At 38.8% G+C, this 26,515-nt stretch overlaps 1 protein-coding gene across 1 annotated transcript in view; it reads right to left on the bottom strand.

Moving 5' to 3' along the window:
* Positions 1 to 26,515, bottom strand: part of PIEZO2 (piezo type mechanosensitive ion channel component 2) — a 313,592-nt gene that overhangs the window by 131,797 nt on the left and 155,280 nt on the right. The window contains exon 5 of the mRNA XM_033010613.2: positions 7,459 to 7,621. Coding sequence (XP_032866504.2) covers positions 7,459 to 7,621 — 163 coding nt within the window. The remainder of the gene's footprint in view (positions 1 to 7,458; positions 7,622 to 26,515) is intronic.

The following is a 26,515-nucleotide window of genomic DNA, read 5'->3' on the forward strand; positions in this document are numbered from 1 at the left end:
ATAGATCTGAATGAAAAATTTTATCACTGATAGATCTCAAGTGTGCTAAAGCATGGGTTAAAGGCCTACACAGTATTAGATAAATTCATCAGGGATGTGCCATCAGAAATAACTTTCAGTGTGTTTGCAGTGTTTGATAGTAATGAATGACATATACTTCCCCAGTAAGATCTCCTGGGGAAAAGAGTAATTCCTTACAAAAAAGGATCAGCTATTCACTGAAAACACATAGGGACAGAGGCATTTAGCGATTCAGAGGAAATGAAAAATAAAGCATTAATAAAGACAAGCACAGTTCTGCAACAGGATAACAGGAAGGCAACTCATTAAATCCTGTATACAATATGTATTGTACTGAGAGGGCCAAAGATTATTTCACTTCCCAATATACCGATCGCACCTGAGCAAACACCAAGTGATTTCAGCACAAGACTCACTTGGCCAATATGGAAATACAGTTTCACATCTTGACTTCAAAAAGCTGTCAGGCATATAAGCCAAATGCAAAAGAGAGGGGAACTCACAGGCAGAGTTCAGTGGCTTGGCCTGAGATGATTAAACACAGGGTTTTTAGTGAAAAGGAAATAGGAAGAGTTGGGTTATGACTACAAGGCACAATTCAGTACAAATTTCAAATGAACTAGTGCAGGTATGTGAAGAAGCACAGCACCCATATGGAGTAATTCCTGGACCAAGAAATATACACATTGTACCATTAGCCACCTTGCCAAGAAGGACGATAAACAGCCCAACCACAGTGCTGTGGCTATTTGCAGTATTGCCTCAGCCCATACCAAAGTGGCTTGTGTACTTCTCCAGTACCACCCTGAAAAGCCAGATATTACTGGGATGAACAGGCGAATGGGACACCTAATCTTTAAAAGTCTCCAAAATTACCTGACTTCCTTCATCTTGCAGAACAATCTTTACAGAAATACTCTTTTTTTTTTTTTTTTCCTCCCAAAATATAAGAGAAATTAATGCTAGAGAAGGAAATAGTATATTGAAGCAAAAGAACAGAAGGACTAAAAGGGTTATAATGCATTTATGAATACATGTACAAACTAAATTAGATATTTTCTAACAACCAGAAAAGCAAAATTACAGAACAAGGTCCTGTCAGGAGCAACAGGATGAAGGAAAATTGCCCTGTATTCAAGATGGCACTTCCAAACTTCCAGAGGGTATTGTGTGATACAGCTGCCTGCAATCGCAGCAGACTGAATTCCGTGACCCAAGAGATTCCGTCTTGTACTGTGGTATTCATCTCTTAGGACGTCCAAAGGCAACAGTATTCCAGGATTTTCCTCTAGAAGAGCAAACGACTAACCCCAGTGAAAAGCTGCCAAAAGAAGAATTTCATCATGTCATGTTTCTAACCAAAACAGAACAGGTGCATGCTAAAGTTGCATGCTGAACAGGCTAACTGCATTTAGTAATACATAATGTATTACACTATGTAACATTATGTAGCTGAGGCACTGCTGTAGTATAATTACGTATTTGTGTTAAGACTTATCTAAAGACATGTGCATCAAACCAAGAAGCTAATGTAACTTGTAAACTTTTGACCCTTGTTAAGATGAGATGCATTAGAATTGTTACTGAGGGAGGCATCTGGGTAAGGTCTGGCAAACTTCATCACTACAAATATCACAAGCAAAGCGGTAAGGGAGCCTCACCTACTCTTTTTAAACCACATAAATAAGGTTTTAAATCCCATTTACACCATGTTCAAAGCACTCAAGGACCAACTGGGTTTGGACCAGTTCTCCAGGGATCAAAACCAAAGAAATATTTGTATTTATAACCAATTAGAAAAGGCAAGCCCATGCTGTGCTAAATAGTGATGACAATGAGAAGAAAAAAGAGGAATAAAAGTGGTGTCATCAGGAAGCCAAAAGAAGCCAAGAAGTTCCAACTCTCTCCAGGTTCTTTTTCCCTCTTTCTCACCTGTAGTACTTTCCACAATATTTTCCACAATACCCATCATTTACCATCTCTGAAGAGAAGCAAGTGTTGAAAAAGTTGCAAATGGGAAGAAGATGTTTAGAGAAATGAGGGCCAAAGGGTCCCACATCAGTGAGAGCTAATCAAGTCAGGTGAATGCTTGATACTGGTAAAATAAAATAAAATTAAGATAAACACAAAACAATAAATCATATTAGGAAAATATACCCATCACAGGCTTTAAGAAATACGGGATGGTCATCTAGACAGGGTCATAAGCACCACTTTAAGCAGCTGTAAAGGAGATCTCTGCAGCTGAAGGCAAGGAAAATGGCAAGGTACTAGCAACTACAAGAAGTGGGACATCAGATCTTTCTCAGAGATGTACTCTAAGCTGAACTAATTTTCCATATTATACAGTACATCCAGGTAGGTGATACACTAGTAGAATTGTCCAACCCAACAACCTCTGAATCTAATAATGAAAGTCATAATATCATAATTTAAATCAACAATAAGACCTTGCCTGAAATGTTGAGGCACTGGTATTCTCTGTAGCTCAAGAGCACATTGCAGAACTATAGCTAGTTTAGAAAAAAAGTTATGAAAATTACAAAAGAAATTGAAAAAATAACAGGGATTTCTTACCTTTAAAAGGACAAATATGCAAGATAATAAATACATTTGATTTCCCTTATACCATCTCACTCCATTTTATAACATGTAATACAAGGGACCTTCCATAAAATTAAAGAGTGTTAAATTTAAAATAAAATCAGAGAGCACTTATTAAATTGTGGAAGTCCTTGCTTCATGACACCACCAAAGCCAAGAAAATAATGAGGTTTTAAAAGGGTCTGGATAATTATATGTTTAACAAGATTATCCAGAGTAGCTATAATTAAAAACAACATTCTTTGGAAGGGATTTCAAACCACATGTTTTAGGATTAAAGCCAGTCCCTCACTAGGAGAGATCAGGATAAATTGTAATGTTGGAGATGGGGAAGAAGGGTATTCCCTCACTTGTTTACTGTCCTTATCCAGCAAGTACCAGCTACTTTCAGGATGACAATACTGGTGTAAATGGGCAATTTCTAGACTAGGAAGTCCTTGGACAAGGCATGGGACGTGTAGCTCTCAGAGCCTATATATTCTGTCCTGAGACCTGGACCAAAAGAGAGCTCTCAATGTGCTACATGCTCAATGTAGATGTAGAACAAATAGCCCTGTCACTGTTTAGAAAGACAAAGCTAGGAAACTGAGCTTTTTTACTGCTCCTATTTGCCAAGGGACACAGATGCTGAGAGACAGATGAAGTAATAAACATGAGGACACAAACCAAATTTGTGGCCAAAGTGAGAATCATGCTGGTCCTCCTAACTCCAGTCCAGTATCTTGACTCCAAGCCAAGCTCTCCTCACATTCTTCCCAAACTTTAGTTTATTTTAAAACAATTTCCTCTTTTTCTTTTATTTTTTTTTTCCTTTTTGAGATCCCAAAGAAATCTCTGCCTTTCACAGAAAAGAGGAGGGATTAATCTGATTTTGTGTCAGGTTATGGGACAAAGTACAGACCCAGTGGTTCCAGTTGCTTTCTAGAAGACTGTGGATGAGGAACAAGCTTGAATGGGCAAGACAGCAAGTGTTGCAGGAGTAAGTCGCATTGAAGATTACAACTGTATATTTCAATTAAGATCAACCTCTTCTAAAGTTTTAAATTGTGAAAGCTCAGAACGATTTTCCTCCCTGACACCAACACTTACAATATTAGGCAATTCATCCACAGCCTCAAGAAAAAGCTACTTCCTTTCTAATACCTATCAGACTGTATATACTATATCTGCATTTTGGCATATAAACCACCATCTGCACCAAATCAAAAATGTCATACTTTCAGCTGCAGCTGGGAGTTAACTGTTCTTTCTTATTTTCTTCCACCTTTTACACCTTGTGACTGGCATTGTGCTTTTCTGCATGCCCGGGCCTGTCTCCAGCTGAATTCACCTGCTTTAAATTTTCTGAGCCATAATAAAAAAGGCCTGCAGACACGTTTGCTCCAAGTGTGCAACCATTTAGGGGTGGTAATGAGTTGGACTGCAGCCTGGTATCTGGCAGACCTTCCTACTTCATGACTCACTGTTAATTAAAACCACACTCTTTGCTTATTCCTGGGATAGCATTACTTACAAATAATTGAGTCTCTCACTGCCTTGTAGCCTCCTCCCCCCAGTTCTGTTCTGTAGAATACACTTTTCTGATGGAGATCTGTTTCCCTTAAAGTTGGATGCAGTGTAATGAAGAAGGACATCCATTTTTCAATGAATCTTTGTTGTCCTTAATTTGGATTCTGATACTTTTTCTTGTTTTGAATTGCACCTCAATCCACAAGCAATCAGATCAGCTGGTTTCTGGAGGCTACCACCATGATGAAGTACAGCACACAACTGAAAGTCACAAACCGCTACTCAACTCCAGGCTCTTTTTCATCATGCCCATGTAACAACTGAAATGCGATGGGTTCACTCAGAGCCTTGAAAAGGTCATTTTTAGAAGTATTAAAAAAAGTATTTAACAGGTTTTCTTATGCATATATTTTGGAAGGAGTAGATAGATTAACATTTCTTTTTTACTTAAGTCTATTTCCAAAGTATTTCATTTTCCCCCAAGGTGAAGAGGTCTGAGGATCACTCAGTGTAAATAATTTCATGCAAAAAGGTAAAGCTGCAAGCCAAACTCTCTGCTTTTTCCGGAAAGTCACAGTGCTGATTTCTTGATTTATAGAGCCATCTGTGGCTAGGCATCTAGCAATCTGAAAAGTCACCTCTCTTATGGCTCTGTTGAGCCAGTCTGAATCAGCTGATGCATTCTTAACAAAATCTTGTACCATGAATCTCTGATGACTGGTGGCAGGGACTCTCAGCAAAAGCTCTTCAATTCTGTAATTGGCTATGGGGCTGGTCTAAGAAACTCAGGACTATTTCTCTTGGAGGCACAGTACCAAGCTCAACACTTCTCCTGGAGCGTTTGTTTGTAGGGCAGTTATTGCTGCAAATCATTTCACGTTTTCTACTTCAAGGGAGTTACAGCATCAGTAGAGAGCCGTACCAACACACAGCCACAGGCATAAGTCAGCTAATGCTGAATTCAAAGAACTGATCGCTTACTTAGCTTTCCCTTTTCCAGTGTACGCTACCAAGAAAAAATTGAAAATTATCATGTGAAACCCACACGGTTTGGACTCACTTTAGATCATGCCAATATTCTCCCAAATTCAGACACTCAGCTGCATGCTCTGCATATGCATTAGGTTCCTTATAGTCAGTCCTGCCAAAAACATATTCCTAGCAGATTCAGCTGCTTCTGCAGTCTCCTCCTAACTAGCAGAAATGATTCCAGGATGTTATGAGCAGACACCTAGAAAGAGAAAGCTGAAGTTTGGAAAAATGTGTTTAAGAGGTATTTAATTTTCCACTCTCCATTTCACTCCATCTTTAAAAACCAAGCAGGTTATTCTGATGAAAATTCATAATTTCAGCTGTGAAGATCAGAATTCCTTAAAGCATTGGGGATCACTTCACACAACAGTAACTATTATCCCTGTGCTAGCATTTTGGGTGTCACTAAATCTAAACAGAGCTGCTGTGTTCACTAAATATTCTGTAATACATACAGTTTACAGAACATAAATAACATTAATTAGGTTTTGATGTGAAGAAGTAAAATACATTTACACAGATTTCTATTTGCCCAGTATCAACATCTATTTGCAGTCAAACTTTTCTCCTTCTTCTCCTCTATACTCTTCCTTTGTGGAATATTCTGGCGCATTTAGTTGCATTGGTGGATTCCCCTGAGATAGCCAGTCTAGGACCAACCCAATTTAAAGCTACACTCTGTGCTATATAATCAGTGTTTGTTAGCTTGTTTTTTTGCCTTGCATTCCAGACAAATGACTATTGAATCCTGCCTGCAAACCAGCACCCATCCTCTCCAGGAGACTAAGCTCCCTTCAGCCCAGACTCCAGGCTCAGGCTCACCTCTGAACCAAACAAAAAGTGAGCATCTGAACATTGTCATCCAGATTTAGAGGAACCTAAGCATGCCCTTTTGCTTTCTTTCTGAGCTTCTGCCATCAGTTTACTCATTTTATGCACGTGCATGCTTTCTTTTCAGGAGATCAAGGGCTTAACTCTGTTAGAGCCCACTTTGGTAAAATGTAACTCTTTTAAGAGAGACAGGCTGAACACAAAACGTTCTAATTAGCCACGCTTCCTAATACTTCAAACATCTCCCCTTATGGATATAGCCCCAGATTCTAGCCTGCTGCTAAATTCATTTCGCACAGCTCCAACAATAAAGCAGATTTAAAGCTGATAAAACCGGATTCAAGAGACACAGCAAAAGCTTGTGTACGTTCATCAGACCGAGGCCTTACACATCCTCCAATGTGTAGTTAAAAGCTGCAATCTCCAGGCAATCAGCTGCCAGGAGAGCCTGTAAGAATTACTACTGCAACTGAGTATAAAGCACAGTTCTAATACTGATCTCTCATGTGCTAGAAACTGGACCAGTTTCTGGCAATACCACCATCCAGACAACGTGGCAACGTGTACAGAGGCTTTTTTTCCTATCATGGCACCAAAATGGGCAGCTGATCCCCCTAAATACCCACTTCAAAGTGCAATTCCTATTTGAAATGAGCAAGTTGCAACTGTCTCCCCTAAAAACGGATTTTTAAGAGTAAAGAAAAAACCATTCCATCCATATATAAAAGAAGACAGAAAGTGAGACCCAAGACACACTAGATAGTCTGATAAAAAACATGTTAAGATTAGTAGTAGGAATTTCTCTGCACCCTGGGCTAAATTCCCACTGCGGCTTTTTATATTATAAAATTGTTTCCCTCCTTCTGTGGATTTTTCTGTATTTGCTATCTCTACCATTTTCCTTCCCACTAGTAAAATACACAGCAAACACATCAACACTCCCAGCTAAGCTGTTCCCCAAAATTATCCTCAAGCTCACTCAGAATGACCACAGTTTTAGATAACTCCTTCCATGAACGTACACAGTCTCTCTTCCCTTCTCCTAAGAGCCATTTCTGATAATCACTCAGATGCTGCTGTTATTCTTGGATAACAACTTAGGAAATATGGACTCTCTCTAAAGAACTGAGCAATGTACGTAGCAAAACAACTTTGTCAAACTTAACCAGCACCTCTGGTGAAGAAACAGCTTGTGATCAGCTGTCATGATCATTTCTTAACTCAAAATGATTTGAATAACTCAGTAGCATATCTACCACTTTTCATATTCTGCTTTGCTTTCTCAAGATAATAACAACCATAGCTTTTCCACTTTAAAAACAATTGTTTAGTTCCCTGAAAGTAAGTTCACTTCTTAACATACCCAGCCCTCATGAAAACATTTCATAACATATCTCAGACAGGAATGCCAAAGCTCACTATTAGCTAAAAGCCATACAGATAGAAACGTGTATTTGATACCATTTCCTCATTTTCAAATTGCATGTTGCACTGTGCTGCATCCTCGGTTACTGGCTTCTGAAACATGTTGCGGCAGATGAGCCATATTGTCAGACTAGCAATGAACATCCCAATATCTGGTACAAATAGTCTGATCACGTTGCCAGCATCTGCTCCTTTCACACTGTATGGGATGAAAAAAACAAAACAAAACAAAACAAAACAAAGAAACATTTGTTACTTCTAATGACATTTTCAACTGGAACAGAACATTAGCTCAAGGCAAATAAAAAACCCCAAGAACCCAGTAATAAGAAAGCTTCACAATAGGGGAAGGCGATCAAGGAACTCTAGTCAGCTGTGTATTTCTGGTCTCTAGAAGTACAGAATAAGTGATTATTCACGAGGAGCTCACATACTAATTTTTTAGTGATATTTAGCATTTTGATTAACCCAATTCTGAATCCATTTTGTGGAGAACAACACAGGAATGGCCTTCAAATTCAACAAGAAATATTTCAGCTGAGTTCCTAGAAGATCCATGTATAAAGCACAATCCCTTTACTGGCACCCTTTGCAAAGACAACTGCATCCAGCTCCACCAAGGAGGTCAAGCAAAGACAAGACAGCATTCAAGTCACCCTAAGTGTGCCCTAATCATCCCTGGTAGACAGAGGAATAATCAGAATGTCTGTAATATTTTAATAAGCTTTATTATGTTAACTGTTAATATATTTTATTCAACCAGACCTCTTAAATACTTTTTTTTGGGTATTTAAGTACTAATATTTAAGTGCAAATATTTAAAAACTGATTAAAGTGTTAGGTCCCCACCAAGAAAACGTTTCTTTTCCTCAGGTTTGTAAGGCTGGATGAATTTTATGTAGAAAAAAACCTGCACCGCCTCATTGTTCAGAATTAATTGTTTAGGCTGGCAAATATGACTTTATGGGTTTGGATGTGGTGTCTAAATTTGCTTCACTGTTTAAAAGGAGAACTTGGATTCTGATTTAGTGGCACACTGAGCTATTTATTAAGCTGCGGAATGGAATTACTTAATTTTTAACTATTAATGAGAGGATATAATCTTAATTATTGGAAAGTGTACTGCATATACCTGCCAATCTTGAAGTTAATACATTTTAAATATGCAGCTCCAATTTTCTAGGACAGGTGAGGCATCTGTATAGCTCCTCAGGCATAGGTGAGTGCGTTAACATTAGCTCTTCGTAGCCTGAACTGGTAGAAAATCTTGATAAGTCGTTTTATAGATGCAAAAGAAGAGTTCACTTCTGGCCTTTCTTTATCATAACACTAGCAGGTTTGAAGCCCAGAAAAAGCTATTTGTGAAGGGGTTACCCAAAACTGCTGTGATTAACTGCAGATCTCTAGTATCTAAAAAGTCTCTAATATGATTATGATAAAACCACTGTCAGGAATCTTGTTGGCCTGCTTATATGTCTAAGATCAAATCCTGTATTTCAATCACTGAATCTGATCCAGTTTTTCCACTGTATATCTTGCAAAATAACATATGCCCAAAGTGGATATAAAGTGACCAGAAAGCTAGCTTTAAAGTTTGTTTCAACAGGTACAAATTAATGTATCATGGGAAGCAGTGAGCAATGTGCAGATCTGAGGGATAATGTCCTGCAGCACAATTATGAAATGGACCCAGAAGTACTACTGAATTGGTTCAAAACAAGAGAGGGAAAATTCAAGCTCTAGGTCTTCTTCTTCTCACGCTCAGACATAGACACAGAATAAACCAACAAAGTGCTGCCCAAGTAAAACAACTTAAGATTTGAAATTGCAGCTTCTTGTGTAAGGAAATGAAAGAAATTGCAATCATGCAACCAGATCACTTCCTCTTCTGATGCTCTTTGCTGTTATTGATTAACCCTGAATGGTCATGCACTATATGGCAGCTAAGTAGTTTGAAAATGTTTTGCTAATGGCTTTGAGTTGTACTGAAGCAGAGAAAAAAACATTAAGTCAGTCATTGAAAGGCTTGTAAAAGAGTTAGATGGCAAAGTCCTTGTTGGATTGCTTGCGTGTTTCTTGTGCTGCTGCTTCAAGCAAAGCATGTGTAGAGTCAACTGGCATATGACAGCATAGCCAATCTGTTTAACATTACAGAAAATACAGACTTGACGTGTCAGTTCATGTTGCAGTACCCTAGCTCTTACTGTCACTGAAAATTAGCTAGTCAAGGCAATGTGTCTGCACTTTCTCCTTTGGCAGAAAGCAGTAAAAAAGTACATGTTTAATGAACCTAATTCACAACAACAGTGTACTCAGGATTCACAATAACAATGATGAATTAGTTTCACTCATCCTCATCGTTATGCTGAAACCTGCCTATTAATGTGGTTTTACTAATTAAGTGGCAACAAAATCTGAATTCTTGATTCTGAATGTATCACTCAGGCATTTTTTAAGAAGTGTTGAAAAAAATCTCTGAATCCAGTATTAGTTATTATAAGAATAGTATAAATTTGCTAGTTTAACACTGCAAAATAGATCCGATTACTTCTATGTAATACTTCTATAAATGAGCTTTTTTCTGTACACAGGTATGGAGTCCCGTCTAAAATTAATTTTGCATCACTTCTGAACTTAAAGCACAAGTCCATCAGATTTCAACCACCCACACATGAACGAATTAAAAGGAGGCAGCCTTCAAATACCAGTGCTTCTCAGCCGCACCAGGTTCTCCTTCCTCGCATTGTACTCCCGTGGAGCCGTGCTGGGTCTTCCTTCGTGTATCCCACTCCCCAGAACAAGGGGAGACCCCTGCGGGAGAGGCTCACATTTCTTTCCACTAACTCAAACCAAATGCTTCAGATCTTTTAAAATAAATCATTTAGCATGTTGTTGTGAAAGATGTAATGTACAGATCAGGCTAGCAGTAGAGAGCCTGAAGAGTGATACTTAACCACAGAGCAGGGAAAAAATCTGCACATGAATAGTTTATTCACCAAAGACGGTCACAAATGTATGCTGTCCCTGTCTCCCCATGAAAAGGAAAACAAATTGACTTCAGTGTGATAATTAAGAAGGAAACAAAAGATCTCTTGAAAATAGAGAAATGTATATTCTTCTGTAAAGCAGAATAATAAGCTGCTTCATTCGACCCCAAGCAATTTGCTCCCCAGTTTTTCACAGCAACAGCTAAAACAAAAAACAGCTATTCTCACTTGTTATCTCTGGCAGTACAAAAAAGAATAGTAAATACTGCAATCATTCCACAAACATTTCTCACTTTATTTGCGCATTCACACATGGTCGTATTTTGCATTTGATAACAGTCTGTGCATTGTGCTCTTTGCTCCAAAAGAGGCTCTCTGACTATGAAGTTAAAACAGAAGCACAGGAAACCTATTCAGTAGATCTCCTAGAGAAACACCTCTTTCTAATCCCTGCAAGAATCACACTGTGGAATGAATTGGTCATAGCCCCTGATCTACAACTAGTACAGCATAATTTTTTCATCTAAACTAAATAATTTACCTGCAGGGCAACTTTAATTGTAACAGATACCTCTGTCTGAAGCTTGTAACTCAGCCAGAAACATGTTCTGAAATGTAATTACAGTAAATGGTAGCTTTAGAATTAGTTTTCTCCCATTTATTCTTTCTTACAGGACGCAGAAGAAAATGGGACCGCCTCCTTCCCGCTCCCCTGTCCCCACTCTCAAAAAGAAGTTAGAGTTTGAAATGTTTTTCTACCTTCCCTTGAACAAGCAAATTACATTGCACACATGTTTTAAGACAAGGAACTACTACAGTTATGGTTGCAAGAGTTCCTCTGTAACAAAAATAATTTTTTTTTGGACAAAAGGGATTTTATGACTTTAGCATCAATATGTGAAACTATTTTATTATATCAACAGACCCTCTAATACAGCGGTTTCCTCATCAGTCAATTTTTGCTCCTCTCTTGTTTTCAGCTGTATGCTTTAAATTTACATTACTCTAGAAAGATATCATCTTCATTTTCCGTGTTTATACAGAATTTTTCTAGGACTGTGTGACCCTGGTCCATTTCTGACGTTCATTGGTGCTAAAGAAATTACTATGCAAAATTTCCGTGTTTATCTGCATTGAGAATAGTTAAAACTGCTCACTTAATTCATGTACACTCACTAGCAGTCAAGCAAAAAACAAATGCCTTGAAGAAGTGAAGCCAGCATAATTTAAACTTTACATTCTTGCTTAGCACTCTAGAAATCAGGATTTGAACTTTCTGAAAATAAAATTTTAATTTTTTTCCTTTCTAGAATAACTATTTCTCACAAATAAGAATTATTCATCTTCTATTGAATGCACAAAGATTTGGTCAACAGCAAATTATTAATACTGCCTTACCTGATCTGATTTAATTTCTTTAGAATGGCAGACACATTACGTTCCTCTTTATTTCAGGTTTACAGAATAAAACCAGAAAAGCATCAGAGCTATTAGAATTCAAATGGCAATGGCTTCAACAGAAAAAAAGTAAAATACTTAACACACATGTAAAGCTACATGCATAATAATATATAAAATGCTCCACATATAGAATGAAAACCAGTAGTCTTCAAACTGTAAATATTTAATATCTTATTATAAACAAAAAACGAAACAAAACTGGGAAAGAAAGAACGACCAGTTTTTCTTAAACAAAACTCAAATTAATTCAGCATTAACAATATATCACATTGTTAAGCTTATGTTAAACATTAAATTAAACAATGCTTTCAGATTAAAGCCCTGTAAAAAGCTTTATTTTATATTGAATGCTGAGTAAGCAACATATTTTAAACTTTATTTTTTATCATAGTTTTAAAAATTTCTCAAAAGCCTTATTTACTACATACTATACTATCTTTCTCCCTTCAGGGTTTTTTTATAGCACCTGTTTGCTTTTTAATTAATTGATTTAATAAAACTGCAATTAGGTAACACTGTATTAACAGTTTACAGGTGATAAACTAAGGAAGAGATGTATGGATGCTAATACTTTCCATTCATCTTGTTTGGTGACTGTGAGACATCTGGTATTTCCAAGTGGATCTAATATTTCAGAGTAGTTTATGTATCGCTGTCGACGTTTATAGCACAATTCCCATGATCTCCATCTGCAACTACAATCACTTGGATTTGAAGCAAATCAAACCTAAGAATCATAAGCATGGCCCCCTGGAAACGTGGACTGGCAGTATCACACTGGTGCTATGCGGTACTGTGAATGATCATTTGTTTATCACTAGTATCCTTTATGTGATCCAAAAATAGTGGAAACTTTGAGTGTAACAAAGTCTAGAAACCAGACTGCCTTAGAGATGTGTTGATCCTTGCTGTTGGAAGTGTGTCTTGGGGATGGTTGCAGCTGGAAACAAGTTAAAGATGCCCCTTGTCCTCTCCCAGTTTGAACTAAGGATGAAATGTCTGCCTCTGTGCTTTGGTGCGAAATTGGCACTTAACTTGTGCGGGTCTGAGGACCGTGGACCTGGTCTGAGCCACAACCAGTGAAAACAGGACACTCACACTCTATATTCATGCTAGCATGACTTGTCACTACTGGTTCAACAGACAAGTTAGATATGATGGTTTACATGGACACCTTGATATGAACCCCAGGGCAAACCTCCGCCGTGAGTAACACATGTGAGTTGCTGAGCAGTGGTGGGTCTGCCTTTAGGCCTTTCCTTACCTCGTGCTCACCCACAAAGTGAAAATAAATTATGTTGAAAAAATAAAATACAAACTTAGTAATATTAATATCCACAGGCTCTGCATGATCACACTTAATCCTGCCCCACCTTAATGTGACTGTCCTCTCAGTTTATGTAGAGTATGCCATGTTTTTTACCCAAAATACCTGAAATTGCACTTTGAGAGAATTTTGGTCATGCAAAGTAAAAGAGTGGTAGGAAGAGGGAAGCAAAAATGTATAGAAAACTATTTAAAAATATTTAGCATGCACTGACCTACCCAACGTACAAGTTCAAAGAGCTCCTGAAGTATTTGTAAAATCTTAATCACTGCTTACAAACTATGTCTGCATGGATTCAAAACCCAGAAGTATACTTCGCTTTCTCAGGAAAGATACCTTGCAATTAAGAACACTTTCTGTATTGCAAAAGTTCTTAACCACGTATTAACCAAACATTTGCTTTCCAAACACTGCTATGCACAGAGAGAGCAGCTATTTGAAACTCAATGCACATTGCCAAGTTTTTGGTGCCTCATTGCTTGCATAAAACATTCAACATTAAGAAATTATGGATATGTGCAATATGTAAAACCTTGTTTCGTGCCAGTTTTTCTTTTTTAAAGAAGCCACTGTTTCTTGTTGTTCACCGATCTTCTAATAAAGGGCAAATTCCAGCTTGCCCAGGGCAGCACGCAGAAGACATAAAATTTAGCCGGGACTTAGCAGCTATCACGCAAAGCGCTCAGCTGTGCTACTGCCAGACTCGTGACAGTACAACGTCCAGCTCGCTTTGCCCATATCCCGCAGCTCCAAATGTGGAGCAGGACTGATGTTGCACAGCCAAGGGGAAGTGAGCACATTCCCCTCCACACCCATGGCGCTGCACACGCCAGCCTCCGCAGCGCTGTGGAAACGACAAGCCCATCTGCAGCACAAATTATTTCAGGTCAAAATGGGAATGTGATCCCAGACGGAGGCAGAGCCAACGTGAGCAGAAGAGACCTACCTGAGGACATCTCAGCTGTAGGTGCATTCTGGTCTGAAATCTTCAAAAAGACTTTCCATTGCATGTATGTACACTTCTCGCTTGCTTCTCATGCACACATTGTATAGGGATTTGGCTAAAGCACTAATTCACTATTCACTGATCACTGCAAAAAGTTCACAGTTTAACCTGTCTATAATGCTCATAAATACTTGCTGATTGACAGTGAAGTGTTTACATAAAAGCATACAGATATCCATATGTTTCACAATATTCCTGACTAAAAGAAAGTGCTGAAAAGACTGAAGCAGGCTGACATTCAGTGATTATTTCAAAACATACTTGCTCCCTCTCTTTGCAGCTTTCACTGGTTGGAGCAAGAACAGATCATCATTTCAAACTACTTTTTCTTTCATTCTATAGCCAGCATATAATATAATCACAGAAAGTACAAGACACGTCTTGATTTTCCAGTCAGCTACACATGAGGAGGGAATCATATTTCCCCCAATTACAGCAAGCGACATTGCAAATTACTGTCATTTTAGAAAGCCAGATTACCCTCGATACAGAGGAAAGGCACGCAGCCACTAGGAAATGCCACAGTTTGAGCTGGAGTGTTCATTGTACTTCAGTGAGTGCATGGAGCATCTCTCCACTCCCCCAGCCCCATTCCTAATTCAGAACTATCCAAGTGCCACATTTGCAGGGATGGGACCACGCACCAAGACCCTCAGTTCTTCCACATGAAACAGCTCCCAGTCTACCCTGCTGCTCTGGACATGCCCATCTTTCTCTTCACAGTGTCAAGTGGGACAGGACAGAAAGCCAAGTCTAATCTTCCCAACTGTCACCTGCCCGAAAATCCCAGCAGCTTAGAGGCAAAAGCACATGGGCATTGCAAGAAGGCTCCAGCCATCAGGGGCATGTGTGCAACATCTCCCCTCACCCACCAGCAGATTTCCATTAAAACTGGCCAAAAGAAACATCTTGATTTACACTTGGTGCACTTTGTTCAATTCTACAGCATCAAAAAAGAAGAGTGGTAGAAATCAGTAGCAAATTAAATGTCCCAACACCCTGAGATGGCACCTCTTACTCTTCTCTAAATGGAGCATATGATACAATTCCTGGGTGGAAAACACCCCACTTACACGTGGGAGGGGAGAGGACTAGTTCCCTGCACTACTGGGGGCTATCTGCTCAATGGTTGGGAAGTGTAGCCACCAGAGACCTCTTTCAAGTGTGGGAAACTCTCACCTCGGCTGAGCATTGAAAAGGACAGGATTGCTCAGATCCAAATGGGGCAAAAAGGAGCTGAAATTGAGTGTTCCTGCTTTTACCTCCAAGCTGGGTGCCCTTTGTCAGCACTCTGCAGCAGGCTGGTCAGACCCTGTACATGGTATGTTAGTACTCCACCGGCCACAGGCTTCCTTGTGTTTCATGTGCCAATTGCTATTTGGAGATCTCACATGATTTATTCATGAACAAAAACCAACAAAAACAAAATAAAACACAAAGCCAAACCGTTAAGCATGTGTCCTAGAGAGTTTTTGGATACTAATTGCAATGCTGATTGCTCTCCAGATTAAAACAAAGACTGGCTCACATTCTGCTGCTGGTGGGTTTACCACCGCATTGCTCCCAGCTACCACTGTACTGAAGAAGGCTGGGCCATGCCAAGAAAAACACTGACAACAGTCTCACAACTCAAGTGCTCAAACAACGCAGGCCATAAAATACCTTCTATCAGATGTTCGTTTCCTTTGAATCCCTAGGTTAAACGGCATGAGAAAAGCTAGCTGAAATTAATCTAGCTGAAAAGAAAATAAGCACAAGGGGTGGCAGGAAACGAGCAACCTAAAAACCTGACACAAACATTTGGATAAATAAGACTCCTCCTGAATGGACATAACTTCTGAAAGGACCTTATGCCTTTGCTGAGGCAGCTCAGACCATCAGATCAACATGACACAATGACACATTTCAGAGGCTCAAGAATTTTACATGGAAATTATACAATTTCCAAGTGCAGAGAAAATTTCTCCTCACTTTCAGATAGCAAGCAGAACATATCTGAGGTATAAAATCTAACATTTATTAACTATGAAGCCTCAGTTAGAGATTGCTCTGCCATCACTTACTTCAATTTCATGATACTCCTTTACTCGTCATAGCATCTATTAGTCTGTAGTTTCCTAAGTGACATGAAGTTGCTCTTCTTTCTACAAAGTACCTAGACTACTGTAGTATGCTTTTAGAAATTACACAGAGCAAAAACCATCCAGCTTTCAGCTTTTGGTTTCAATGTGGTAGAAATTTTCTCATTAAGTTCTTAAAAATATCCCAGCTGAACTTCAAGCTTCATTCCCCTTTAATCTCACAGGGTTGCTGACTGCACATGTGCTGCAGTTGCTAGCAGAAAGTAAATTTACCTTTTTGATTTACAGCTCTGTGCCTCATGATCTCTTATTTGTCTCCCTGGTTTTATCTAAGGCCTGCGTGTGAGCACTGTTAAGTCTTTTTGATTTTTTAACCACTGGTGTCACATAAAAAAGACTAAAAGCTGCCACCATGGGATTTGGGAATTCTTCTGTCATAAATACATAGCCAGTATAACACTCTTGTGGAGGGGGCAAGAAGTATCAGGATGAAAATAGGTGTACTGTGCTCTGCTAACACTTGTTAGATTGAATGACCTCCTTTCACAGATCCCTCTTTTGAAAATCTAGGTATAGAATAGAATTAGAATTAGAATAGAATATAGAATAGAATAGAATAGAATAGAATAGAATAGAATAGAATAGAATAGAATAGAATAGAATAGAATAGAATAGAATAGAATAGAATAGAATAGAATAGAATAGAATAGAATAGAATAGAATAGAATAGGAGTAAGTTGAAAAGGACCTACAACCATCATCTAGTCCAACTGCCTGACCACTTCAGGGCTGACCAAAAGGTAAATCATGTAGTTAAGGGCATTGCCCAAGTGCCCCTTGAACACTGACAGGCTTGGGGCATCAACCACCTTTCTAGGAAGCCTGTTCCAAGGTTTGACCTCCCCCTCCCCGTCCCCTCCTCAGGAAGCTGCAGAGAGCAATGAGGTCGCCCCTCAGCCTCCTCTTCTCCAAACTAGGCAAACCCAAAGTCCTCAGTGACTCCTCACAGGACATGCCTGACAGCCCTTTCACCAGCTTTGTTGCCCTCCTCTGGATGCATTCAAGGACCTTCACATCCTTCTTAAATTCTGGGGCCCACAACTGCACACAGTATTCAAGGTGAGGCTGCACCAATGCTGAACACAGCAGGAAATACTAGGTACACCACAGTCTCTTACTTTTTTCTGAAAGCATTGATTTTAGTTATTGTCTTCTTCCTGCCATAGACTACAATGCTGTCTACCTTAAAAATAATCCAGTTTCGACCTATTGGGTTTCAGATTTCTTGCTGAGCATACTAACAAGAGGAATCACCCTCTTTCTGCTCACTAATTAAAACTGTCCTCACATAGTCATATTATTAATATTCCATATTGAACAGAATGGGCAATCAATGTTCTCCAAATATGCACAAAATTGAAGCGTGCACCATGAAAAGCTTCTAAGTTAGATCCTGTACTGTTCCTAATGAGAGAGATGTAGGAATGGCATAAAAAGCCTCGCTGGCTCCTTCTGTTGCAATTGTACTGGTCACTTCTGCAAAACATCAGCACTGTCATAGTAAGTCGCAGAGTGGAGACAGGACTGAAGGAGCAGCTGGAGCCGAGGGTCTCGTCTATGAGCATGATTTTTCGGAGGGATGTGGTAGCATGTATGTTATTTCTGACTCACGAACTGCCCTCCAGAGGTCCTCTCCAAACACCACCTAGATCATGAACTTGAAGAAAGCCAACACAACAGGCAAAAAAATCGCAATTAATAAAGCTGCATCTCAGCTCCCATAGATTTTGAAAGTACTGTTTTCCCCCCCAAAACCAAGGCATACCAGAAATAATGAGAAGAGATTGACTAGGAGGATGTTTCAGAGACTTCATTAAAAATTAATAGAGAACTTTGTCTTTCAAAGTTTTATCATCTCTTGGACAGTAAAGAATAGGAGGATAAAGTTCTTTGCTCACTCGTTTTGCCATGGAGAGAGAGAGTGCCAGATGATCAGCTGATACCAATTATAAATTATTGGTCAAGATTACAGAAGGAAATGAAATATGGGGGCAGATTGATGTGATTTCTAGCAGCACTGAACTGGAGCAGATGTGAGCATCAAGTCCTGCATCTCTTCTTTCCTCCCACATGTCTTTTTCTCCTCTGAATGGTAGCCCATGAAGGGAAATCTTGGCTTCTCAGTAAATTCCCATAATTCATCCAGATTTCACAATAACAGTACATATTCCTTTGCATTCTGACAGTGTGCAGAGGCCACATGAGTCCCCAGTGAACTGGGGGTGTTAACCTCCGCTCCATTTTTCTCATCATATGCATATGGAAAAGAGTATTTACTGGCTGCTTGGAAGAGTCAGTACAGAACATTTACTCATGTCAAAAAATATAAAAAATCCTATACTATGGAGCTCTCTTCCAGGGTTAGATTATTTTTTCAACACAAATGTTACTTTCTGAAATAAAGAAACCTCACTATTTTCCTCTATTTTTTTCTGATTAATTATTCACCAGTTTACACTACTCTTTCACATTAGGTCAATGTTTGTCCAGAGCATTTAATAATAATCTTCATTTTTAATATAGATGAAGTCTACTAAAATTTTCTGTTCATTCAGCTACTTTCTTTTTTGCATACATTAAAGGCCTTCATGTACCTGATTTTATTTCTCCTAGTTTTCTAGTCACTCTGCGCATTTCCAGTGCTCTCAAAAAGAGGACTATTTGACCACAAATATATTCAAATGTATTTTACGACTTGTACACAGTGTGGATTTTGAAACTACTGTCTTATGATGAACATGCTTCAGATACAGGCCTAAACAGTTTTCTACTTAAACTTTAAAACTTTATTAGGTGGAAGAAAATTATTAAATGAGTATAAAAGAATACTATTACAAATATATCCACAAATGTATTCTTTCACCTTTGAATTAAATCAGGCTTTATTTTCATATACTTATGACTTCTTATCCTTGTTTTTTGCATTCATGTGCTTTATTCTCTTCACTGACGAGTTTTTAATTTAAAAGTTACAGCTGATTTGACTGTTCATTCACAACTGCATCTGCTATAGCAATGAATCTTTTGGTTGTGTAATCACTTGCCAATGTCATCACGCAGCAGGGGAATGCAGTCTGATGGCAAACACACACATACACTTAAGCTACAGGAAGACAGCAAATAAATAAAAAGTAATCAAAGTAGTTTTTTACATGCTGAAGCAGAAGAAAGAAATTTTATGACACTTTAGTGACAGTGGGAGGGGAGGGAAGAATAGATGACAGACACAGAAGATAGATATGCTGCCGTTTGCAGCAATATGGAACAAATATAAAAACTGTACTACTGTTTCCACCCTGGCAGTCTGGTTGTCTGCAGTTTAAAGAATCAGATATCTAACAGTTGCTTGATTCATTCTCACAGTGTTGAAATCAGTCTAGCACACTGGAAGCAAGGCAGCTCAAAACCATTCCCCTTTTAAGACTGAGATGTAGTTACACGATTAGTGATGCAAGAGTCTTTCACATCTTAAACATTGCTTCGATAGTTGGCAAAGCTTTACTGGGGATCCTATGTTGTCCTAAAGTTTCGCTTCTGCAGCTATGTGACTGAGAGTCACCAACATTTCCTTACAAAGAATACACATATTCATTTTCAGCCCTCACAGCTATGAAGAAAAACTGTGAAATATGAAACAACTTAATTCTTACAGGTTAGAAACCAGGAGAAGATTAACATAAATTTTAAATCATTCCACTTGGAAGCTATTCATGATTATTTTTGGTATCCAATATTTATTTATTTGTTACTTTAAATATGACAATAGCAGAAAAGCCATGAAAATACTTTAGGGGGTCTATCTTTATCTGCAAAAAGAAGTAATCGATGTATCAAGAAAAAGGAAAATTATTTTTTGTTTCTTGCTAAATAGTAATACATGCTGAAACATACACATCTTTCATATCTTCATCTGACAGGCACCTCTTTACAGTCAGGAAGAATAAAGGCATATTGGAAAATATTCACATTTTTCAAACAGGCCACAAATAAGTGGCCAAGTTTTCAGATATTATGGCTACTGACATTCTGTCTGGAAATCAAAATTTTCACTTGCCTCAAAATTATGGATTTAATTTCCATGCTAAAAACCCAACACTTCCCACCCATAAACTGACATCTGTATGTGAAGTCTGCCCTTAATTTAGCATGCAGAATTCCAAAGTCACTGTAATTACAGATAGCCCTAAAATGCAAAATTTTAATTTCTGTTTTGATCCAAATTGCTCTAGTAAACCTACTTTTAAGACTGGAAGCATGGGACAAGTCCATATTAATTCCTATTTTGTCCTGGGCTATTAAATTATTCAATTTCCCCAAAGCTATCCACAGGGTTGGAAGCACTGGAAAGTGACTTTATCAAAGTATTTGGCTTGGCTTATAAATACACCTTTGCTGTACTGTTAGAGAAACACTATGATGTATGTAAGCAACATTCACCCATACTGATAAAGAAATGTAAGTTTCAGGTTTGTTTGAAAGACCTCTCCAAGTGAGGTATATTTCAAAGCTGACTTTTCTTAAAGAACAAAAGATAAAACAGGTATGAAAGCTACAACACGAGGTAAGGTAAAAGGTCAGTTCCTCAAGGTGTGGTTTAAGAAAAAGCAACAAGTATAAAGTTTCTATAATGATTAACTACATTACAGCTCAAGAGAAGTTTTACATGGATTTCTCACCAGTAGTGTTTTCTATTTAAAATTTTATGCAAGCATGAAGGAAGAATGCTTAATGTAGTAAAATTCTTATAATATTAGTATCAGGCATATTAGGAAGCATGGGATTAAGGTAAAATTATTTTCAGCAAAAGCAGAACTTTTTTGTCAAAAAAAAAAAAAAAAGAACAAGGAAAAGGATTAGTGGATTTTTGGCTTTTGAAATACTGCAGTAGAAATAGATTTGGGCAGCACTTTCACTTGGAAAATCAGAAGCACAGTGTTGATTCAGAGAAGTTCCCGGCACTTGCAGCAGAAAGATTACAGATAAAATGTTCAATAGTCATAAGGATTCTTGAGTTACAAACCTAACTCCCAAAGTGACTCAGACACTTGAATGATGCTATTTTGATGCTTTTAAATAGTTCAGAATGTTAAATTGTTTGATTTTTAATGGTAGCAGAATCCAAGACTCCCCTTTTTTTAAATAAAAGAGACTCTTCACAACTTTTGTGCCAAACTCAGCAAACTGGCCAAAATATGCCTAGGATCAAGCAGTCTTGATATCACTGCTGTTGATATCTGTCTCTCTAAGACAGAGTCTCTAGTGAGGAAGCAGGACCACTGGCAAATATATACTGACACTGCTGATCCTCTATTAGATCTAGCGATAAATCCAATTTGATCCCTCAGCCCCAATAACCTTAACTAAAAAAAAAAAAAAAAAAAAAAAAAAAAAGAGAGAAGAGAAGAAAAGAAGTGGGGAACCTGCCTATTCATAAAGCATCTTGCAATTAATAACACTGATGTGTTTCCCATCTACACAGAGTGGAACTTAAGATTTATCATAAGCATGTCACACAATTAAGAGATTCGTTATCTGCAAGAGCTCTGCCTCCAGGATGTTTGCACAAGTGGGTGCACAGGAGGCCGAAGAGGAAGCAGGACTGTCACACTTCCAACGAGTAAGTGTCTTCCTGACCTTTAGCCTATCCATGCAGAGGATTAAAACACAGTGATCGCACAACTGTGCTTTACTTGTATAATAGTGTGATTTCCCTCTGGACTACCTGGTGTGATGTTCACCTTGGATTTTTAATATACTAGTTCTCTCTAAGTTAGAGAATTTAGAATTGTCTAAATTCTAGAGAATGGACTATATTGTCTAAAATCTAATTTATTTATTTATGCCCCTAACAATAAATTTTTGCCTTGGTTCCATCATGTTTATTTTCATGAGATATACCCTTGAAGTCTACTGAGTTGCTTATATAATTAGGGACTGTGTGTTCCAACATCTAGAAAATTCACATTACTGCTTTCAGCATTGTTTAAAAAGAAGGTGTCAAAGTAGCTGTAATTAAACCAGAGGAAATACCTTTCTTGGCATATTATAGTGATGTACTCTAGAGAATAACCATGATTACTATAATTATTTTAGGTAGAGATTGTTTATGTTACCATTAAGATAATTACTTATACATTAAAACCTAGAAAATCTCTTAAATTTGCTCAAAACAAATGAAGTTATTTTAGTGAATGTTTACATATTCCATGATAGATAATTTTATCACTTTTTTAAAATAACGACAGCTTTTGAGAAAATCCAGTAAGTAAGGAAGCAATTACTAGTCTAAGTGTTTTTAACCATATGGTGATCATCTCCTGAAAAGCTTCTATAAAAAAGTATCGCTTGGTGAATCTCTCTACCATCTCACAGGTGTACATCACAAAAGCTATGAAACCATCACTGGAAATATATTAAAAAATATTCTATGACATGATTCTTAAGATGAAATCTGTTTATTTTGCAAAACGTAGGATAGCATATTGCAAAACTTATGCAAATGACACCTGTCAAAAGTAATCTTTTCTTATAACTAGCTTAAATTTAAAAGTTAGCTTAAGGTTAAAAAGTATGCTAAAAGGACGATTGGTACAGGAAAGAATAGAATAGCACAGAACAGGCTAGCATAGCACAGAGTAATTCAGTTGGAAGGGACATACAACTATCATCTAGAGTCCAGCTGCCTGACCAATTCAGGGCTGACCAAAAGCTAAAGCATGTTGTTAAGGGCATTGTCCAAATGCCCCTTAAACACTGACAGGCTTGGGCCATCAACCACCTCTCTAGGAAGCCTGTTGCAGGGTTTGTCCACCCTCTTGGTAAAGAAATGTTTCCTAAGGTCCAGTCTAAACCTCCCCTGACTGATACATCTTTGAACCATTCCCACACGTCCTGTCACTGGATCCCAGGGAGAAGAGCTCAGCACCTCCCCCTCCACGTCCCCTCCTCAGGAAGCTGCAGAGAGCAATGAGGTCGCCCCTCAGCCTCCTCTTCTCCAAACGAGGCAAACCCAAAGTCCTCAGTGACTCCTCACAGGACATGCCTGACAGCCCTTTCACCAGCTTTGTTGCGCTCTTCTGGATGCCTTCAAGGATCTTCACATCCTTCTTAAATTGCGGGTACCCCAGAACTGTTCACAGCACTCCAGGTGAGGCTGCACCAATGCTGAATACAGCGGCATAACCACCTCTTGTGTCCGGCTGGTTATGCCGTGTTTGATGCACCCCAGGGTGCTGTTTTCCCTCTGGGCTGCCAGAGCTCACTGCTGGCTCATATTGGGCTTGATGTCAACCAGCACCCCCAGATCCCTTTCTGCAGGGAAAATAACAGAATATAATCCATAACTTGGAATAAGTAGAAGATGAATCAATTTCTAACCAGGAGTCTTGGGATTTAACTGTGACAGATGCTGTATTTGTCCCTGGAGAGTATGTTACATGCTCACCCAACACAGAAAGTACTGGTACAAACGTCCCTATGCTGCTGGGTAAAAAATAAATACAGCAAAAAAGGTGACTTTAGGATAGATGGAGCCTTACCGAAACTCCTTCCACACCAACAACCAAACCACCCTCAAATGGCAATGGCTGTCTGGCTTTACAGGTACAGCCTAGGGCTGGAGTTAAAAGCAGAAATTCTACATAGGCCACAGCTCCTAGAGCACCATGAAACACAAGTGGTAAATGGGATAATAGTCCAAAACGGGGGACTTACTAGTTCTGATCTCATTTCAGATTATGCTCGCTGTAGGGGCGAGGGCAGCTCTCTTGAAATTATCTCCCTCTCAGTGGGAGCAACAGGATTAGGTTACTTAAACATGCTACCATGGCATGTCCAATCTGTTAACAGGCAACCAGAAAAAGCTTTACTCACAGTAATTTGTGCGTAAGTACACTGGACAGACTGCACACTGTTTTCAGCAACATTGGAATAAAAGTGGACACTGGACTAAAATCCGCTAAATTAAACAGATTTAAAACTAGATTTAATGTGTTTCTATTTCAGTATTTAATACTGACTACAAGATTTCAGCTGACACAGTATTAGGGAAACAAAGACTTCAGTTTTCTTCTTATCTTTTTAAACAGTGTTTTTGTTCTTTGAAAATATAATCCAATTTTTATTTCGGCTTTCTCTGTAACATACTTTTATTTCAAAGTCTCACTCTTGTCAGAGTAGCAAAGAAAACTCAATTTAAGATAGAACCTCAGGCATGCAGTACATAACAAATGAAACTGAAAACACATTTCTTACTCATTTCCCACACTATAAACAACACAAATACTTAAGCACACACATGCACAAATTCCACAGCCCTGGCCACCATGAAGTAACAAAACGAGGGAAGCTTTGAAAATTAAATTAAAGCAACCTCAGTCCCCCCGTCTTCCCAGGACTCGGGACCCTGTGCTGCCCTTCACCTGGAGACAAGTGCACATGCGTGGGAACTCCCCTCACTCACCATCCATTGCCCCTTGAGAAAAGAAGTGCAGCCTTGCAGATGGAAGGACATGAATAAGTCCCTCTGATGTGGTCCTCTGCCCCTAGATCCCTATCTATCACTTAGGTAACAGCCAGATAGAGAAACAACTAAACTGAGATATCACCTGGAAGACAACTGTGTTATAAACAATAAACTGCTCTTTTATTCACAGCCTATCAAGGGAAGGAGGGGAATTGATTCTGTCTCCTCAGCTCCCTATGTTATCTGCCATAATACTCAAAGAACGTACATAATGGTAATCACTGCAGAATAAATTCATATTCATTAACTCCAACAAAATTATGATGGGTGTCATATATTAAGACAAAGATGTGCCAAGAATGCTGAGGAAGGCTGTAAACTAACCCTTGTCAAATGTGAGGCCCGAGCAGGCACAGAAATAGAAAGTATAAACAAAACACTGATTAACCTAATTTCTCTGATATGAAGCAATTAAAGGATGGTACACTGTAAAAGAGAACCCTGCCAAAGTAAGGGTGTGCGCCTTGGCGCTGAAAACTTAAGCACTTGCTGAAGTGCTTTGTGAGACTGGAGACCAAAACAGTCGCATAGGCTTCTAGAGCTATTTTTTCCAAAACACTGAAAGAGGTGCTTTCCCTGCATCCCTCTGCACCACTGCACCCATTTTTTCTTGTCTTCCCAGACTCAAATTATTCAGTATTTGCAAAACACGTTCAGACAGCACTGTTTCTTTTAAATTAACCTCTCAAGGATCAGACCCTGCAGCTTCTTGCAGCCCCTAGCTGAGGCAATGCTCCCAAAATTATGTCAACGGGAGTCTTGCCCAAGAAAGGGCTATAGGATTCCGCTGTCATGTGAAGAAAGGGCTTGAAATTATGGAACATGGTATCAAGATAAGACTTTGTATTTCAAACATATATTCATTCTTTTTACTAAATCACTGAAGAGTGTGGGGAGGGGTGGGGGATGTCACTATAGAAAACCATATGGTCCTTGGATTTCCAAGCCAGAATTGTGCATAATAAATATTTATAGAATCCAGTGGTATTCTCTTCTTTCTGTTTATTCTTTACATGTCACCCAGAGAAACTCTGGCCAAGCACCAATCAAATATCCCAGCAAGTTACAAGCAATCTAAGCATGGGGGAGATAGAGAAAACAGATTGCCAGTAGTCTCATAATTAGCAACCTAGACCTGGAAGGAGGTGCTTGGGAAGTGCCTGGATGTGTCTGGATTCCAGTGCTCACCGCACGTCACGAGTGGTTTCGGAAATTGAGTTCTCAGTCTCTGCAAGGGGTAGGGAAGATATACACAATATTCTTGGCTAGGCTGATCAGGGGCATGTGTGGAGCAGCTGCAAAAGCAGACATCCGTCTGCTCTCAGAGACCAACATAGGAACAAAAATGCATCTCTCAGTGATGACAGCTAACTTGCTCCTGGAGTCTACTGGGAAAGGTGTGTCTCCCTGCCTGTGGCGTACAGGACTGTCGTGCTTATTTTGCTTCAGACAAAAACAATGCAGATTGTCATCCTTATCACCTTGTGATTAGAAGAGTAGTTGAAGGAGTTACTGAAATACACAGAAGATCTGAAATATATCTTAACAGCAACCAATCTTCTTATCTGCGGTCTAGCCTTGACAGAGCAATCTTTTGGACTTTTCCTCTTTCCATGACAGTGTTATTCCGTTCCCTGCTCCGACCTC

Source organism: Tyto alba, unplaced genomic scaffold (genome assembly GCF_018691265.1).
Source record: "Tyto alba isolate M040663 unplaced genomic scaffold, T.alba_DEE_v4.0 Super-Scaffold_27, whole genome shotgun sequence".
Classification (NCBI taxonomy): Eukaryota; Metazoa; Chordata; class Aves; order Strigiformes; family Tytonidae; genus Tyto; species Tyto alba.